Source organism: Chaetodon auriga, chromosome 6, assembly GCF_051107435.1.
Source record: "Chaetodon auriga isolate fChaAug3 chromosome 6, fChaAug3.hap1, whole genome shotgun sequence".
Taxonomy (NCBI): Eukaryota; Metazoa; Chordata; class Actinopteri; order Chaetodontiformes; family Chaetodontidae; genus Chaetodon; species Chaetodon auriga.
The window spans coordinates 24,735,018-24,754,341 of record NC_135079.1 but is presented as its reverse complement, the minus strand read 5'-3'; the positions used below and the strand labels follow the sequence as shown (position 1 = coordinate 24,754,341).

The following is a 19,324-nucleotide window of genomic DNA, read 5'->3' as shown; positions in this document are numbered from 1 at the left end:
ATTGTGGGGGGGGGGGGCAACCAGAGAACTATAAAGAAAACTGCATTGCAGTGTTATTCCACAAGAGTGGATGTATATTATTCTGTCATCTCGCATTTGCCAGATAAACTTGTCGATACCTGGGTCTTGGTGGGGCTTGAGATCTGGGTGCCAGCCTTGTAATGAGTATCCCCTGGGCCTGGACCCGAGCCTACACTCAAGACTGTGTTAAGCATTGATGCATGGATGGGGAGGGCCAGCTAAATGAAGGTCCTGGCAGAGAGCTCTTGTCCACACTGTAATCACAACTCTATCTGGCTCAATTTGTGCAGTGTGCTGAGCTCAGATTTCTCTTATCAGGGAAAGGCATAGTCCAGAGGGCACTCAGCTCAAACCCATGCATTAATCCTCCCATGTGGATAGGACTCAATCTCCAGAGATGACACTGCGTATGCTCTGATCCCTCTTAGTTTGCTGTGATCATTTTGGCTCATCCTGCTTCACATGTTTACCTTTAGCCACAGTGTCCTCATAAACATGAGATGTCAAAGTTCTGCTTAATATAAAATAATGAGGACTTCTCTCATTCATTTTTAATTCATTTTTCAAGGCTGGCGGGCAACTGTGTATCAGCAAATAATAGCATGTAATGAGTCACCTTAAAGCTTAGTTGCTATCATGGGTAATGCACGTGGAGGACCAACATTATTCACTTAATCAACATCGTAATGCAGTGCAAAATATACAGTAGCTTTCATATTTCTGTTCATAATTAGAATATAATAGGTGAAAATGACTAGAATCAGACATCATAAGCCAACTAATGAATCGCTCTTTAGCTCATCTGTGCTGTGGTTAAGCAGCTTCAGACCACAACATCTCTGCACAAACAGTCTGATCCACCTCTGTATTCTCACCTTGTTGCCTTCCTATGTGTGCCTGTGCAAGCACAGCCATAGTTTTTAAATAGGTAGGTGTGTGTGATTTTATGTGTTTAGAATGTTAGTTGTTAATTACACCCTATTTATTTTTTGGACAATGGATCTCAAATTCCTAACGGGATGCCTGGCTGTGTAATCGCTTTCCTACATTTCCCAGTATGAGCTGTATCAAATCTGTGTCACATTGAGTATCCTCCACATTTGTTTTACTTAGCAAAATATCTATGCCCTGCAGCTATGTTTGCCCCACTGGATGCACTGTATAGAGGAAATTCATGAGCAGCAGGAAAAAATTATGTGTAAGCTAACATTTTGAAGAATACCTAGTAATTACTCATCCTGCATCCTATTACATAGAGTAGATGACTCTGGACTCCCACAGTGCACTTGATTATTTCACTAGCCGTTTCTGGAAAAAATGATAACACAAGAGAACTAAATGAAGACATTTCATTATCACTGATGCCTCCAGCACAACAGTGCTGTCTAATCGCATGGCTCTGTCTTTGTGCCCTCTTCATGCTTTATCTCCATGTTATCTGTTGTGACTGGTTTGTCAAACCCACTACAGATGGAGAACGCTGTAAGGCCCCTCTTTCTGTTCCAATTCCTTGTCAGCGTAGTTCAAAGCTAATTTAATTTTCTCTATTTGGTATGTTCCTCATTCTCTATACCCCAGCCCCTGAAATTCAGTCAACATTATGGTGATAACATTTAGGGTCAGAGGGATGATGTTGAGCAAGAGTCCTGCCAGAGTTCAAAATGGAGGAATGGGATGTAAAGTTGCAGGCATTTGTGGAAAAAACAAGAACCTCTGACCCTGATTTCCAGGCTGTCACAGATGTCGACACCCTGCAGATTCAGCTTGTCATTGTAACGGGGACATTCAGACCCTCAATGTCACTCCATCCCGCCTGGAGCTTAGAAAGCACCTAAATCTAGACTCAGATCAGGAATGCATTAGATATCTTACAGTGGAACTAACATGCCCATGTGACCCAAACACTGATCCCAGATCAGTCCTTCTATTCCTAGTAGCGTTGTGAATATGAGCCTGGAGGTTTGTTTAATAGCGTGTATCACATATCCATAAAAGCTCCGGGTCTGAATGTGTCAGCTTTACTGTGATTTGTGGAGACAGTCACAGCTCGTAGAGGCTGCCTTTTGATGATTTCTTGGAGACAGCTGGAAAAAAAAAAAAAAAAGCTCAGTGAAAACAAAGGCGATTGAAGGCAAAAATAGCATCAATTAATGAGCCTATTAATGATAGACAAATCATAATTAGAATACATGGCAGTTATACTCTGACTAAGGCCATTCCCTGCATTTTTCACTTCCTTGCTTTTAATTTTTAGAGATGCATAAAGTATGAAGCATTATGTTTACCAGCATGAGCGATTTACAGCAGATTAAATTTCACTTAGCCCGACACTGTAGCAGAAGGTTGAAAGTGTCGTGTGGCGAATATTTGCTCAGACATTACCCCCAAATATATGTTAGCACGCTCCCTTCCCTCCGCAGTCACCTTGAGTAACAAAACGCTTGGGTGTAATGAATTGCAGTATGAAATTTGAGCAGATATTATGAATATTAATGTGGATGCAGCACAGAGCCTGAGAGAGTGGAATGGAATTGTTGAACCTGAAAGTCTTGTATCTGCTGTCCTTGGTACCAAAAAAATGTAGTTTAGATAAAGGGCAGTGAGACCTTTAATTCCAGTCCTATTTGTCCTGCTGTCTCTTCATAAACTGGCATGAGTCATAATGCTGGGACTGCTTCCTTATGTGTGTGCGCAGCCCGTGGTGTTAGGAATACCAATATTTTATGTGTGTTTGGTGCCTTATCGGAGAAATCTGGACAATTCAAAAATGTCCTCCGCTCCGTGACTCCATCTCTGAATGCCTGCAAAATTTATTAATCTGATGCCAGCTTCAGCTTCAGCTTCAGTCATCACAAAGTTGTCACTATGTGAGGTGCAGCCTTATTAAAATGGATGATGACTGCAGGTTATGTTGAAGGAGTGAAAATGAAGGACTGTCCCCTTCCCCCTAATGCTTTCCTCCGCTTTAACATTCTGTGCAGTTGCTCTTTGCCTCCACCTGTGATGTGGCAGGAATACCACAGTGGAGACAGACGGGAGCCGAGCACACTGAACAGGAAACAAAACTCCTGATGAACTGAGCGGCTGGCCCAGCTCGTCCAGATTCTGCGTTTTACGCCGACATATAGACAGATAATCCCATGTGCAAACACAGGGCCACACACAGACAAACAGCGAAGCAAAGTGTACTTTAACAGGTTAATTTGAAGGTCATGGTGTGACAATGGTGTGTTGTGTCAAGAGAAATCATCATTTTTGAACTGCCACTCAAAGACAGCTAAAGGCAATTATTAAATTATGCTGAATTTTGATACATGGTCTTGTTTTTCTGCAGGAATGCTTGACCATGATATTTGCTTTATTCTTACCATTATAGAATCTCCTATTGAGCTGCAAATGCAGTGTTCATGGCTTCACAGGTATGCATGATCATTATGTTACCACTACTTTAGTAGCACGGCGTTTTGTCCGTGTAAGGACAATGTAGAAATCTTTTGTTTATTCCGCATTTGAATGTGAATGAGTGCAGAAAAGAAGTTACTTGAGCTGTTTTCTCACTCAGCTGAAGGTCAGTGTGTGAATAGGGAGAGACAATAGAGAGAGCATGTGTGAATGTATGCATTTTTGAGGGGAACCAAGAGAGAAGACTGCATAAAATATACAGTTACTGAATACTGAATACCGTATACTGAAAGGAGAGAAGCGAGAGGCACTGCATTAAATGCAGTGTAACTCTGCAGGCAGACAGGCTGAGCTTCTTATCTTAGGACATAGAGTTAAAGATCTCCTGTTCCTGCTGTGCAGTGTGTGTGTGTGCATGTGTGTGTGCAGCAGCGGAGCCCTGCTTTGGGAGTGGTGGAGTCTTAATATGAGGTCCAGTGTCACCTCTCTGCAACAGCTGCAGAATATTGCTTTTTACCTGGCTGAGTGTGCGAGAGAAAATTAACAGATGTAGCGCGAGTCAGGCTTGCTTAACAAGCAACAATTTAAGGTGTCCTGAATAAGTGTTAATGTTGCGAGTGTGTGCAGATGTGCAAAGAAATGTGTGTACCTTAACACATCTTTGCAAGTGTACAAAATGAGTCTACTTTTCTCCTGCTTCAGAAAATGAGATTAAACCTATAATGCTGGAACTCTGTGCCCTCCTGCATGGCATAAGCAGTCGCCCTCAGCAAGCTGTTTTCCATGCAAAACCTCCCATTACACAAAGCAACGTTGCTGTTTGATGTGGGCAGATTATGATTTCAACACTCTGGAGGAGAAGCGGATGTTATAATCCATTGCCATGGGTGATAGGTCAGAGGAAATCTATTTTCTGGCCTTAAATCATTTTGAGGGAGACGTTGTGTCCTGGAGAGTGATGTAAAATTGATGACTGAGTAGCTCGCATTTTCTTCTCAGTGGCCCCTTTGCCTCTGAAGTTTTTGGGGCATGTCATCACTAATCTGGTTAGAATTCATATTCAATCATTTCCTTGGTGAAAATGCATTCATTTACGCCACTTATTTACATAGTGTATTTTTATATGTTTAAGCACACAATGAGTAATGTTCAGCTCATTAATGCTCTACATAAATTGCTTTTGCCTTCTTCATTATGTTTTGGGGTTTGCGGTGAAAGAAAAATTATTTTCGTTTAAATCATCTACAGGCAATTTTGTTCTAGTATCACGCTGCCAAAAGCGTGACATGGGGTGTGAGGATATTGAGTTAATTCATAATCATCAGTCCTCAAAGGGAATATGCAGAATTTGGAGCCATCAGCACGAAATGTGTAAGTAGGTGAAATCAGAAAAGTAGCCGGAGCCAATTTCAGTTCAGACTCTGAGGAGACTTACTGTCTGCAGACTTTAATTAAGAATATTTGGCAGCTAAGCAAATGCTCTCTTTCTAACTGCATAACAGATGTTTTGGTAGGTTACAGATACTCAGAGTAATAGATTTCTTTCTCACTTGGTAAACATTAGAATTAAATTGTTTTATTAATGCTGTCTACATCTTATTGCTGCAGGGCTGCAAATTCCATTTTCTGCTTGGGGAACCTATAACCCATGTGGGATTTCACAGGGACTGTGCTCTATTCATGTATTTACAGTATGTTCATATTATAGGCTGGCTGGTGTGTGTGTGTGTGTGTGTGTGTGTGTGTGTGTGTGTGTGTGTGTGTGTGTGTGTGTGTCTATCTTTGTAATAACATGTCCTCATGTATCCGGAGATCCCCAGTGTGACAGTGCGTGTGAATGAATGTACACATACAGAAACATACGGACGGATCTTGTGTTGGCAAGTAACATTCTGCTTTTAAGATGATCAGGCAGTGTTTCAGTATTTAGCTGGACTCCCCTTGGCTTGTTCCACACCACTTATGCAGCTCTGTAGACATCTGCTGTTTTCGTTTCACCAGCCACGGAGGTGAAGAGGCTATACACGTCGCTTTGTGGTGTTTAAATAAAACATCCTTCAACTCCAGTTTGTTCTCCACTCCTCACTCCATCATATTATTGTCTGTTTGGACGGAAGCAATTGCAATGATACTCTTTCTCTTAGATTAAAGCAAGGATTTATGTTTTCATGGGAAAAAAAAGGGGCGTGCAGACATTAGAATGTCTTAGAAATGCTGTTGATTTTATGTGGCGTGAGGCTTTATCTGTTGCTTTATCAGCAGTTGTTGATTCATATCTGGAGATTTCCCCCCACAAACACAATGACACGGCAGCTGCTTCTTTAGAGGAGGGCATTAATCCGCAGCAGGGCATTTCCTGTAAAAATGAAGGGATCCAGGGCGCTTTGCCACAGTCTGCTACCTTTATCTGTCCTCTCCTCTGTGACATGACTCTTCGCTGGTCTGTTGCCCTGGCTCTTTCTGGATGGCAGTGACAGAGCCGCTGCTCATGAATGACCACGGCCATATTGACGGTGTCTGCGCCAGAGGCCATACCCCATGTCCCTAGTTCAAACACACGTACACACGTACACACACACACACTCACACTTGGACTAGTCAAGGCTCGCCATATTGTGGGGAGGTGCTACCCAGCTGGTCGGATTGGAGCTGAACTCATGTGGGCCATCTTCTCCTCTCTGCAGGTTTCCACCATACTTAGTTGGATCTTTCTGGGGTTTTTCAGATTCAATTTCTGTGTCCGCCCACCTCTCTCTGTCTGTCTCTCGTTCTTTCTTGTCATATGTGGGTGCGCAAATATTGTTTTATGATGAGATTATGTTAATGGAAAGATGGCATATGTCATAGGCAGCTAAGATCATGCAGTTATCAATACCCCTGAGGTACAAACAACAGTCTGGAAGATGGAGATGAGATGTCTTTATTGTGCACACAATGGTAAAGCTCCTCAGGCGTTCTGTTGTGCCTTTAATCCATCCTTGCCTTTGAATCCTCAGCCAGGAGCCGGAGCGCAGAGTAGCACGAATAGCAGAGAGACGGATACTCTGCTGCTCCATCCTCTCTGTCTTTCCTCTCGCAAGTTCTCTCTTGCACTCCCTCCCGTCCAAACTCCAGCTCTCTCCATCTTCGGCACAGCAGTGGAGCCCACCACTCCTTTGTTTGCATTTCAGCAGCAGCCAACTGAAATATTGATGAACCCCATCTGACCTCTCATCGCTGTGTCAGCATCTTCTTTAATGCTCCTTCAGAGAGGCACTGCACCCATCTGCTTATTGACTAGACCTCATGTTGGACGGGCTGCACATGATGGTGCTGTAGGTGGCGCCCACTGATGAATTTGTGACGTTGACCTTACTCCCTGCAGAGACTGACCCTCTAAACCCACTACATGGATACACAGAGATCATACACCTATTTGAGCTGGTGACTCATTTCCCATAGACAGCACGCAGCCATGCAGGGAACACATGCAGAGAAAGGTTGTCTTTTACTGCCACATAAATGAGCCACTGGTACTTCTATAAGTTCATAAAACACCACGTGCTCTAATGGCCTGTATGTTTGTCTCTCTCCTACGCCTTCTTTTTTGGATGTCTCATCTCACCCTGTCCAACCCTTTTAGTACCCAGAGGACATTTTTGTCCTCCAACATGACCTCCATAACCTGTTTCCTTGAAGCACAGGAGGAGGTGTTGGATTGCTTATGAGGCGCCACACAAACACAGCTCACCCACATGGCTTTGGGGTTCCAGAGCAAAGAAAAAGCCGACCACCACATGTTCTTGTTCCTCCACAGCCTTAAATAGTTTTTGTGTTGTGCCGGCAGCATCCACAGGTTACGGAAACTTGAGCTCTGAGTGGCACTGCTTTCGTCTTTTTTTTTTTTTTTTTTCTTTGATAACAACATCTTCATCACATCTCTCTTTCACTTCTTACAGCACATAAAAGACTCATCACCTACTTCCTTTTTCTCTCTTGGTGCCTCTAGTCAGTAATCTGACCCATACTACAGCATATGATCTGCTAATATGTGCGTGCAACAGTTATTTTCTTCATGTTTTTAGTTATATATGTGCCCATGTTTTTTTAAAGCAGCAAAGTTTAGGAACGTCGTCACATTTTTCACCTATATCAAGTTTGTGACATCACCTAGCCTCAAAGCGCTGACTCCCTTGCACATTGGATGTGTTGTTGCCGACAGCAGAAGGCAAAAACTGTTGAGGTGATTCACACCTTCGATTTGATTATTTGACTTTCCTGCCTCTCAGTGAAGTATTTTTCTATTACATAGATTTTTTTGTGCATTCCAAGTCAGTAATAATATTTCATCATGTCAGTATATGTCTTGATAAAGCAAATGCTTACATATAAAATCACCTAACTGTAATGTATGGACTCTGTTATGCATTACGTGAGACCAAACTCTTCATATATGATATGATTAATTGCAACTTGCTTTTTAATTTGGACCACAGTTGGCCAGTATATGTTCATATCATGGCAACATGATTCTGCTAAAAGTCAATCAAGTATCAGAGTACATACTAGCTTCATTAAATGCTGTATTGTTGCCCCCATACCTGCTTGAGATGAATCATCCCTTTATATCTGTGTTAAATCAGCCTTTCAGTGTATATTTTTTTATAGTTTTAAAACAACTACCGTATTAGAAAAATCAGAAATGTGCCATCTGAAATCTAGCTCTGAAGAAGACATTCCCCCAGTCAAGTTTAATTAACTCAGAGCCAGTAAACTGATAACCGAGCCCTCAGTTCTGCGGCCCACACCGCACTATCCCAGTCAACTGGATCAGATTCATATTGCTGACATTCCATCTTTTTTTTTTCCACACAGTTATGGCTCTCTTAAATATTACATGAAGCTTAGGACACTGGTGGACTTAGCTATTCCACTCCTTTGATCAACATTATCAGTAATAACACTGTGCTGCTCCTGATTTATCTGTGAGGCTTTTCTGGCATTCTTATATTGAACTCACAGGCATTTGACCTCTCTGCGACAGCCTTTATTGAACTGGACTTTACTGCATTGTGATACTACGTTGCATTTCAATGGTGAGAGACAAATTCTGATCTAAATGCTAATGTTGGATCCTGTAGTCGTAGTATACTTACTTTACTTGTAAAACCCTGTCTGTCTCTGGCGTCCTACCGAATCTCCCACATCTCAGATAGATGTGCCTGCGGGAATTAAGTTTAGATTGGGGCTTGACTACAGGACTGGCTGCTGGAGCTTTGGGGCTTCGTGTGTATTTAGTTTTAAAGGGTATGTGACTGTGTAGTGTGGACACCCTGTGTGCACCGCTGCGTCTGTAAGTGTATGGATATGTTATAACTGTAGCTTTTTCTCTCGAATCCTGACAAGAGCTACAGACATGTGTCTCCAGTTCTCAGCAGTAGGTTCACTTCACACTGTGACTGTCAGGTTTTCACCCTTGAGAGGAGGAGGAGTCCAGCTTTGTACAGTACATGGTCAGTCAACACCAACTTGATCCTCCCAAGCTTAGTCAGTGTTTAGAGCCCTTGAATTTATGAAACAGCACTTGATCTTTTCCAGCTTTAGTGCCGATATCTGGAGTCCTCACATGCTATCACAACTGGATCTTCAGGGGGAGCGTGATGTCATAAATTCCTAATTAACAACCTTTCCAGACACCTTTATTGACTTTTTGGTTGCAAATCACCCAAGAGTGACTGAAGAATGGGGGTACTGTCTGGCAAGCCTCATCTCAGAGGGTAATATTCAGAGCATCATAAAAGGGCAAGATAGAACCATAAATATCAAACAAGATTGGCATCTGATTTTAAATTGATTTGTAAGATGAGGCCAACATCAGAATTAATAGCTTGTTAGCACATCTCTGCACTGCTGCATATTCTTTGACAAGGAGTCAATGCAAACATGGCCTCATCTGTTTGTTTGATTAGTTCATCCTTTACTGTGTAAGTTCCGCAAAGCATTTGGTCCACATACATGTCAAGCTGTCTGTTTGCATCCACAGATACAGACCTGGCCAAATGTTCGGAGGGTCTAAGTACCCCTGGCAGTGACATATCTAGTGGGATGAGATCCTTTGTAGTTTTAATCCTCTCCTTATGGTCAGACCTTGATCATACATTCACACCAGGATCATGTGCTGTCACATGTCATACACGGTATGTCTGCAGGTCTGATATGGTTTCAGATTGATTGGTCAAAGCTATGCAGCACTGATTCCTGGTGTAATATGAGCCAAGACAAATTAGCTAGTAATTATCCAGTAGACGCTCATTTTATCTTCGTGAAAAGCAGCCCCCTTTTAGAATGCTTGAATCACTGCAGGGGACATCAGTTGAATTTACTCCACAGTTGCACTCTCGAAGTGTCATTTGTAAAAGACATCACATTTTCTTCAAGTTTCATCAGTTGACATTTAAATGGAGCCATTGTTTTATTTTTGGGATGCTGTCATGTGTGAGGTAACCTTGTGACTGTGGCTGTGATTGTCATTATTCAATTCCAGTCAGTAAATCATTTGTTGAGACTTTCAGCGGGAAGATATCAAAGACATCAGAAAATTACTAACATTTTCCCATGAAAGACACGATTCTGTTCATTAATTCGGCTAAGAATAGTGGGTCTAAACTTTAATTCCTCCTAGAGACATCTCACAAGGTTTTGGAGTCTGGAATGACTGAATGAAAGAAACTTTTATACAGTACATCAAATTAAAGATAAAACTTGATTGAATTGAGGTCATGAACACTGACTCAGTCACCAAAACAGCAAAGATTTGAACCAGATTCCATCGACAGAGAGATAAATATTTTTGTGGGACTTTGTGTCTCATATTAGTCAAATGTAAATCTAATTCAGTGTAATTTACTTTTGATCATCTCCACCTTCAAACTTTACATATTCCCCCAAGTAGATCACTCCTGTATCTCATATGCCCATGATTCATTATCTCAGCTGTGTTGAGGACACCCATGGTCTTATATCAGTGACATTTTGGTAGGTCTGCATGTAATGACTTGACAATAGATAAATCTATCAACTGCGCTTTGATTAATAGACAAGTTAATATTGCAGCATATAAAGACAAAAGATTCTTACAAGTAAAGAAAAGAAAAACAGAAAAAGAAAAACACTTCAGAGTATCTAAAATCTGAGAAAAGCAAAATCTATCAAAAACAAACTTCTGAAGAAAACACCAAAAACTGAAAAAAAAGACACACGTGTCTTAGCAGACACCCTCATATATTGTGTTATGATATCAAAAAACATTCTCTCAAGCAAACACAGCTTTCATACAAACAAACTACTCTGTCATTTTTTTCCAGGCCTCACAGATTAAGTGCCCCAGGAGCTCACTTTATCAAAAGCATATTTCAGCTTATAGTACAAAGCACTATATAACATGAGTGGCTTCTTTTTTTAGCTTTCCCCATTCATATTCTGTCCATCTATCTTCTTCAGTCGTACAAACTGCCTGAACCTTCCTCTGGCTTTAGCTGATGGTGTGCAGATTGTGTGAGGATTCTCAGGTTTGCTCTGGAGTGTTTTCTTTCTGTTGTCAACAACACGCCGTGTATCTGTTAACTGGACTTTGATGGAGATGAAGAATTCTAATTTTGGCTTCTAGTGGTAAACTTATTGACCAATAAAATCTGTGTGTAGCTTGTGACACAATGTTCTGTTGGTGCCGGACTTTCCAGACAAATTGGATGCCGTATTTTTGACATGGGTCTTTGATTAAAGGGACAGTCCAACCAATTTTACACATGAAGACCAGTATGCTTGTTTTATCGAGCGCTGCTCGGCCTCTGAAAACAGTTGTACGACATCTTCTGTGGCTGTGCAGGTAACTAAAGTCTGAGAAAATAATCCTGATGATGTATGAGTGATGTCACTAGGGTTGTCTGAGCTTGGTTTTAGGGACTATGAATTTCTAACAGAAAGCCTGCATTGAGTTGGAAGAATAGGGGTGTTTACGTGTCAGGGAAGGTTGAATGAAAGCTTGTAATTGAGTTGCATTTATGGAAAATGTGTGATTTTGGAGCTAAACCCAACCACAAACTATTAGTTGAGATAGCTTGACCACTGCTGCTTCAAGTCTGACCATTCCTCTCTTCAGCCTGCCTCTTGTAAGTCCCCAGCTTTATATAAGTGTGACTAGATTATGGAATAGCCCCCAGTCAAACCATCACCACCCCAGTTACTGCCACCAGTAAAAGCCAACTGGCAGACAAATCTCGGTTTTTGGAGAACCTCTGAACAGGACCACAGACTGAGTTGGCCAGGAGGTTTTGCAAATGTACAGCTACAGCAGTCCATTTAGTATTGCACTGATAAAGTTACACAGTATATAAAAGCTAAAATACACACTGAGTGACTTCAACAGAAAGCATGTTACTCTGTGATACAGAATGAGAAAGACATGAAATTTAAGTTTTATAGAGACATTTGGTATAAATGCAATAGAAAAAAATAATGAAACAAATAATAGATTACTGTAAAGTCATTGAACCCTGCCAGATACAGAGCGTACAGCAGTGCTGCAAGGCATGAAATGATAAGATGAAGTGAACACAGTGCTCTGAGAAAGAAAGAAAAAATCTCCTCTTTATATCTCTGATGTATAATGCAACCCAAATAACAGAGACAGGTTATGGGTCACTGAGGGCGGGTGAAATTGCATTCTTAATCTAGTCCTGCTGAACAGAATGTACCTCCCAATGACGTCATGACAAAGAAATACAATAATACATAAAACATTTCATGTTCAGTTATTGCTTGTAGGCACAATTACATGGAATTAGTTACATTTTAGAGAAGAAATTTGTAAAAGAACCGATTTAAAGATGCAGGAGAGGGACTTTTAAGATGATATTGGAGTCACTGAGCTGTAAGAAGGATTTCATTACACAGGTGTTTCATTGTGTAATTAGACAACATAATTTTAGCAAATTTCACTTTACCCCCTACTGTTCAGAGGCTGGAACATCTTTGTTATCTAGACCACATACTATGCTGATCCTGCATACTAATACTGCCCATCATGTAAAGACAACAAATGAAGCCCATGGAATGGATTTCTCAAAACTAATATTTCTTTTATCACTAGTCTTAACTTCTGTAATGGAAACACTGGTCACGTTGTTCACCACTCATCATTATTTGTCTCGTTATTTCTTCATGGTCCCAGTGCCCTAACAGATTCAGGGTTAAGTGTCTGTGCTCCACCACCTTTTTGTGAAGCATTATATGAAGAGCTCTGGAAGGGACCCTCTGAACTCTAATCTCTTTGGTCCTATCTGTGTTTTCAGCCTCGTACATATGTTGAAGGAGCTGCCAGATTTACTAAGCATCATAGAGAATGTTTGAATACAGTCTCAACCCACTCACCCCCTCCATCTCAGTCCAGGCTCCCTGCTCTGGTCTGTTCTCCACATATTTCATCTTCTCTCAGAGCCTCAACTCCTCTGTGTCAGCCTACATATGCCCATTTCTCCCGAGTCCCACTTTGTGTCTTTCTCTCGCTCTTTACCCCCTCAACCTAACGCAGGTGCACAGGGTCCCTCTACTCTGAGTCAGTGGATGGATGTGCTTGACTCTGGAGGCAACATGCTCAAATGTGTCCTTTGGGCTACGTGAGGAATCAGTAGCATGCACACTAAGAGCCCCACTGAGCTGTGATAAATGTGTGTGGAAAGTGAGCAGCACTGACATAGATTGTATTGAATTTGGAGTTAAGGGCCTGAAAGCTCATTGGGCAGAAAGCGCCCGGATTCTGATCGTCTTTGTGGCTTTTCCCATAATTTCACAAAGGGGGTTATAGGAAACTTTGTCCCAGCTATTTTTCATAATGTGACACATCTACCTTTAGCAGCTGCATTGATGATGAAATCTGCCTGCCATTTGGTTTTGCTACCATTTACAGATAATAGATCAGGCTCTGGAATATGTGGTTGAAGACACTTCAGGCCTAAAGTGTAAATGACGTGGCATCAGATTAGCATCTCCTAACTTCAGTGTTTGAAATGCAGGACATCCTGTAAACTTTCAGTAAATAAAAGCTTTTCAAAGCCACGCATAAACCTCCAATAATGCATGGTCAAGGTGAGAAATGGGCACACTTTTTGTTAGATCCTGAAAAGCTGAAAATTGATTTTTCTCCTGACAGCAGTAATACTTTACTGTGAGAGTTAATGAAATATCTCTTAAATCATTTGCATTACATCTTCATAACCAAAACACGGCACTGTCTGTAACACTTTGTATTGCCTCACTCTTAATTACACAAATATGACAGAACTTGTACTTGAAGTGAGGACTTGTTCAGTAACAGCTGGCTTATTGGCTTTCTTGTGGAGAGTTAGATGAGAAGATTGAGACCTCTCCCCAAAGGCAACAAAATCCAACTACTAGCACCTCTAAAGCTCACTAATTAGCCTGTTGTATGTGATTTGTTTAATCCCTGTAAAAACCAAAGTGTAAGGAACAGAAGATTGTGGTTTTGCAGAAGTTATGTGAGTATTTCTTTGTTGGGAGCAACGACTGCACAAAGTCTTTGCTGGTTGGTGGCGACAAGACTTAAGGAAATCACTGTGTCTGATCAGCTTTAGGGTGCTGGGAGTTGAATGTTTTTACCTCGGGACTGGGTCTGTTTCCCCCTCTTTCCAGTCTTGATGCTATGCTAAGCTAAATGACTGCTGGCTCTCGTCTTACATTTGGTGCACAGACATGAGAGAGGTATCAACAGTTCTTTTAAATCACATCTGCAGGAGCCAGGTTTAAATATTATTTCATATGCAAAGATTTTAATGTTTTGAAATTCTTAAACCTTCATACTTTGAATTGTGCCGTTGAATTGCAACCTCAGCCTGAGTTTCCATCATTCCGTGCATTACAACCACAATATATGCACTTCCTCAAGGATGTATTTTACTCAAAGGGGGTTGGATTAGCATGTCTATGTCGATTGGGTATTACTGGATTTACCTTTAAGACCATTCAGTGGAAACTCTCTCTCCATCTGTCTGGAGGCTGAGGAATCACTGGCTGACAGACCATTACTGCTGCAGAACAATGTGCAGTCTTGCGGTAGACCTGTTTTAGCTTGGCAATCCTGGAGAAAGTTGATTGTGGAAGTCAGGAAAGGTAGTTATATTATTATTAAATTTGTCAACTGAGTGAAAATGAATGTCCACCAAGCTCACACAGGTAGATGCAACTTGAATATGGCAGTAATTCTGTTTTATTGAAATTTGGCTGTAGCCAAATCCTTTAGCATTCAGCCTTTGTTCTCTGATGATATGCATGTTGGGGAGCTGAGGAAATTTAAACTCAAAGCCCTGTAATATTTTGTCAGCTTGGTGTGTGAATCAGCAGGGCCATTCAGTGTTTGACCCTGGCTTTGCATTGGAGAGTGTTCAGCATCTTAAAGCCACTATCCCCTTTCCGTGCTTCAGATGGTGCCATAATTCCAAAGCCTGGACACTGCCAGTTAATTGGGTCCCCTTACATGGATGTGGGCAGTGCAGTGATGAATAACACAGAGCAACAGCATGACCACACTGCAGCTCAGTGCTGTCGCCACCACCGAAATCAGATGCAGCAATCACCCTGGTGACTGTCGTCTGATGTTTCAGGCTGATTTTTAGAAATGTATGATAAATTTGCTGTTAACCTGCTGTCAGAGTTAACTATGTTTTATTTTTGACAGCATTCATTAATAAAAATACACATTTCACATTAAAATAGTTATACTGGCATCTGTGAAATTGCAGGTGTCTGTATCATCAGCAGACTGACAGTGAAAGCTCTTTGCATGCAAAGGAGCCCACCAGCAATTTCCATCTCACACACACCCCCAGCCCCTCTACCCCCACACAACCATTTACTCATCTGCAATTACAGTGACACTTCATTTTTTTGGTTTGTTTGTTCGATATTCTTAAATTCATCTCTGGCCTCTCAGTTCCCCTGACAGCAAAGATGAAATTGCTGAACATGTATAGTCAAAGCACACACAGTGATGGGCTTATTAAAGACGCGGCGAGTGGAGAGGTGGAGCCTGGCTCTGGCTGCAGCTGCTGGATTGGCTGTCTGCACAGCAGTGGGGAGGGGCTGAGGGAGAGAGAGAGGGAGAGAGTTGGGGAGGAGGGCAGTTCTCTTGTTGAGAGATAGGGAATGCCCGTTAGTTGCGTCTGCCGATAATAGCACATCAGCCAGAGCGCTGCTATTGGGAGAGCAGAGCACAGGCAGTGTGGAGGGCTGAGCCGCTGAGCACAGAATGGTACACTAGAGAAGACAGGCACACTCAGAGAGAGACAGAGAGAGATAGAGTAAGGGAGGAGAAAGAGCATCAGAGCACGTTGAGAAGAGGACAGAGCAGGAGCAGAGCAGTGGAAAGAGGAAAGGAGGGTGAGGAAGGGAGAAAAGTTACCAGGTCAGCAAGAGAACGTGCAAGTGGAGCAGCTGAGACTCGCTGGGGTCCTTCTCCCCCAGGAACAGCCCGGCACAGCAATAAGCAGCACAGGTGGAGAGTGATATTACAAGAGGGGATAGTGGGAGTAGTGTAACTTCTTCCTGGAAAGACAGTGAGGCGTGGGTAATGCTCCTCACAGGACCCCCCTGCACATCTACTTCATGACTACCACAGCAAGACAGGAGCAGCACGCAGAAGACACTTGAGGCTGGCAGTGCCTGGACAGTGCAGTCCTACTCACTTCTATGCTGAAGACTTTATTTCTCAACTGTATGCTTTGAGGTGGATGTAGTTGTGCTTCTGTGAGGCTTTTATCTTTTTTTTTGCTTCAGAGTGTGAAGCAGTGGAGATTTGGAGGGTGAGCTGTCCTGTCCTATCATCTCTGAGACTATGGTAGACTGTGCGTCAGGGAGCCCTTCATCAGCAGCTGCAGCCTTAGAGCATGGAGAAGTCCAGCAGTGAGGAGTCAGCCATTCACCGTAGCCCCTCCGTAGATAGCCGTGACTCCGATTTTGCTCAAGCCTCCACGTCTGGCCGCCCATTTGGCGGCCGTGGCTTCACTGCCGGTGCATTCTACGGCTCCACGGGGCCGCGCAAAAACGCACAGCAGGGACAGGCTGGAGCAGCAGCTGACACCAGCGCAGGAGACAAGACCAACAACAAGTACAGCTCACCCAAAGGCAGCAAATACGTAGTCTTTTACCTGGATCTATCCTTTGTGTTCCTTTTAGAATTCAAGAAGTGCAACATGGCAAGAGGCTGCCTCTGCTGCTTGAAGTATATGATGTTCATCTTCAATCTCATCTTCTGGGTAAGTGGCTCAGCACTTTCTTGTTTTGCTCATCATACTTCACATTGGTCTAGTTAATGTTAATTACACAAATGTGCAGATACAGCTGAGAAGATGGTGCTGACAGCATCAAGCTGGCTTCAGTAGCTCAGCGTTAATCGTTATCCATATCTGTGGTAACAAATATGAAGGCTCAGTGTGATAAGTTTGTAAAATATTAATCAGGAAACATGAGTGTGGGCAAAGTGGTGGTTGTCAGTGCAATAATGCATTTCTAATTATTACGTCAGGCTGTTTATGCATGTTCCTCTCTGTGCATGTTGCTATTATTGGATGTCATGACAGAGTCAGTGGCATTGCACCAGGTCTTCTTCCTTGTGGTGGTAAGGAGGCCATGGATTCATTTGGGTGACTCATTCAGATGGTTATATGATTTACAGTGAACATGAAGTTAAAATGTTGCTTTTGGCATGCAAGTGAAAGACTGTATGCCTCTACAGTGCAGCTGATTGATGAGCAACACGACACTCATCAAGGGGATGTGAGCTGAGATGGTTAGAGGGTTTCCAGTGATTCTGGAGAAGACGGCCTGATTTATGTCCTACATTTTATTATTTGATGTTTTAATGAGTTGTCTTGGCTCTTGGATAAAGCTGCAATCAATAATGGGGGAAATTATAGGTTAAATTCAGAACTGCTGCAGAAGGACATTTGGCTCAATCTGTGTAATTAAAAACAATTGTAATTACCCATGTTTGTAGTAATTACAGTAATAATAGGAAAAGAGAATCATAATCTAATAGTGCTGTCCATGCCAAATTTACTCACAAATAGATTTCAGACAAACCTGGCCAGCGTGTGGCAGGCTCTGCTGTGTACCCATGCATGGGCATTTGTTGTAAAAGTGGGCATCCCTTGAATGTTTACAGAATGGATTAGAGGGCTTATGGGTTATGAGGCCAAGTCTTTTGTATGGATGCAGCGAAGCATGAAGCGTAAAAACATCCCAACACTGGGGACTCTACCAACCCCAGCCCACCATGTCACTGGGTTTTGAGCCCTGCTAACTGGGGCACATTGGAGGCAACAGAGTGGGCATTAGCTTGAGCCCAGCTGTGAACAGGCCAGCATTGAAAACACGCACACGTACACATGCACCACAGAAACCGAGATCTATCCCATTGTCTGCTCCATATATTAAAATGAACAGGGCTGCTAGTGGCCAGGTTCCGGCTCGAAGATGTGGACCTCTCTGCGGCTTCAGGGCAATATCTCCATATCATTCTCATATCATTACCATTACAAGAGTGATTGGCAAGAACATGCAAATGGCTCAGGGGCCCTTCAGAGTGCTGGGCCTTGATGTAAATGTTTGTTTAAGGGAATGAACGGGTCAGAAAAGCTCAGCTGATGTCAGATTCACTCATTCAGACATTTGCTTAACTTCATGTGAGCACCTCTTTTGAACTCACTCAGTACTGTATGTCTTAGTGGCCTCAGGCCTTGTTTGAAATGGGGATGGAAATTTTAATCAACGCACTAACTTCTTTATTTGTCATATGCATAACCATTACAGTGATGCAGTCACTGGTAAGAAAATTCTCAAGCTCCCTCCAACAATGTTCGTAGATGAAAATAATGAAGAATAAAGTTAAAATATAGTAATAAAATATGAATATTATACATAGGTAGACTGGTGTACAATAGTGATGAAATGAATTAAACTGTAGTGTAGACAGGAGGAACTGGAGAGACTGCAGCCATCCCTGGCATCATCTTCTCTTCAAGTCACATCATCAAACCTCCAACACATCATTGATGCAAGGATCACCTGTTCTCATGTGGTTCTATCCATTAGAAAACCACATGTGCTATGCTGCCACAGGTTCTACCACTGAAGTCCAGCCACTAAAACAAATCGATAGAACAGATAGAATCAACCTCCTGGAACTGTACAAGAAATTGTGCTTCAGTTTTTCACATTGATATATTATTGATCAATCAAATTTCTAATAGTGATTTAGTCATCAATTGAAAAAAGACTGCTCATTTTATTCTTTGCGCTGTGAGTGTAATGTCATAGCTCAAGGCCAAATTAGACTCAACATTAACAGAGCGACCCCATCAGCTGAACAGAAGCGGCCTCAGTGCAATGCTATAGGTCAACTTTTGTCAGAGGTCACAAGGGCATTATTATCTGCTATCTACTTGAAGGGCCGGCTCAGGGGATTTGTGTGAAGTCGTTTACTTCCCCGGTTCTTTCCAGCTCAATTTGTGCTTAACCCTTTTCAGTGGCAAAACCCACCACTAATAACCGACTGCTGCACACCGCTAATAGGGAGGTGGAAAAGAGGCTTTGGATTTCAAGGCTGGTGGCCTCCGATTCATGTGGAGCCTAGCTTGTTGGCCCCAGTGGAAATGCTTTACAATCATCCAGAGAGTGTGCAGAAGCTTTGTCATGTGTGTGAACATAGTGTGTGTATGTTTGTGGTGTGTGTCAGAGCATATGGACCTTAAGTGGCTATGGACCTTCCCCAGTGCAGCACATCCCCTGCTGTGCAATAATTGAATATTTACTCATGTCGTGTTCACTTAATGAACACCCACCATGCATATTC

General features: G+C 42.3%; 1 protein-coding gene across 3 annotated transcripts in view; it reads left to right on the top strand.

Annotated features, from left to right (window-relative positions):
• The window catches only part of tspan9a (tetraspanin 9a), a 163,964-nt gene that overhangs the window by 80,253 nt on the left and 64,387 nt on the right, over positions 1 to 19,324 (top strand). For 2 of the 3 annotated variants that reach the window (XM_076732896.1, XM_076732897.1), the window contains one exon: positions 16,648 to 16,727. In XM_076732896.1, coding sequence (XP_076589011.1) covers positions 16,665 to 16,727 — 63 coding nt within the window. In that variant the 5' untranslated portion in view covers positions 16,648 to 16,664. Of the gene's footprint in view, positions 1 to 15,594; positions 16,728 to 19,324 lie in introns of those variants that run through there. The other variant, XM_076732895.1, reaches the window with a different exon arrangement.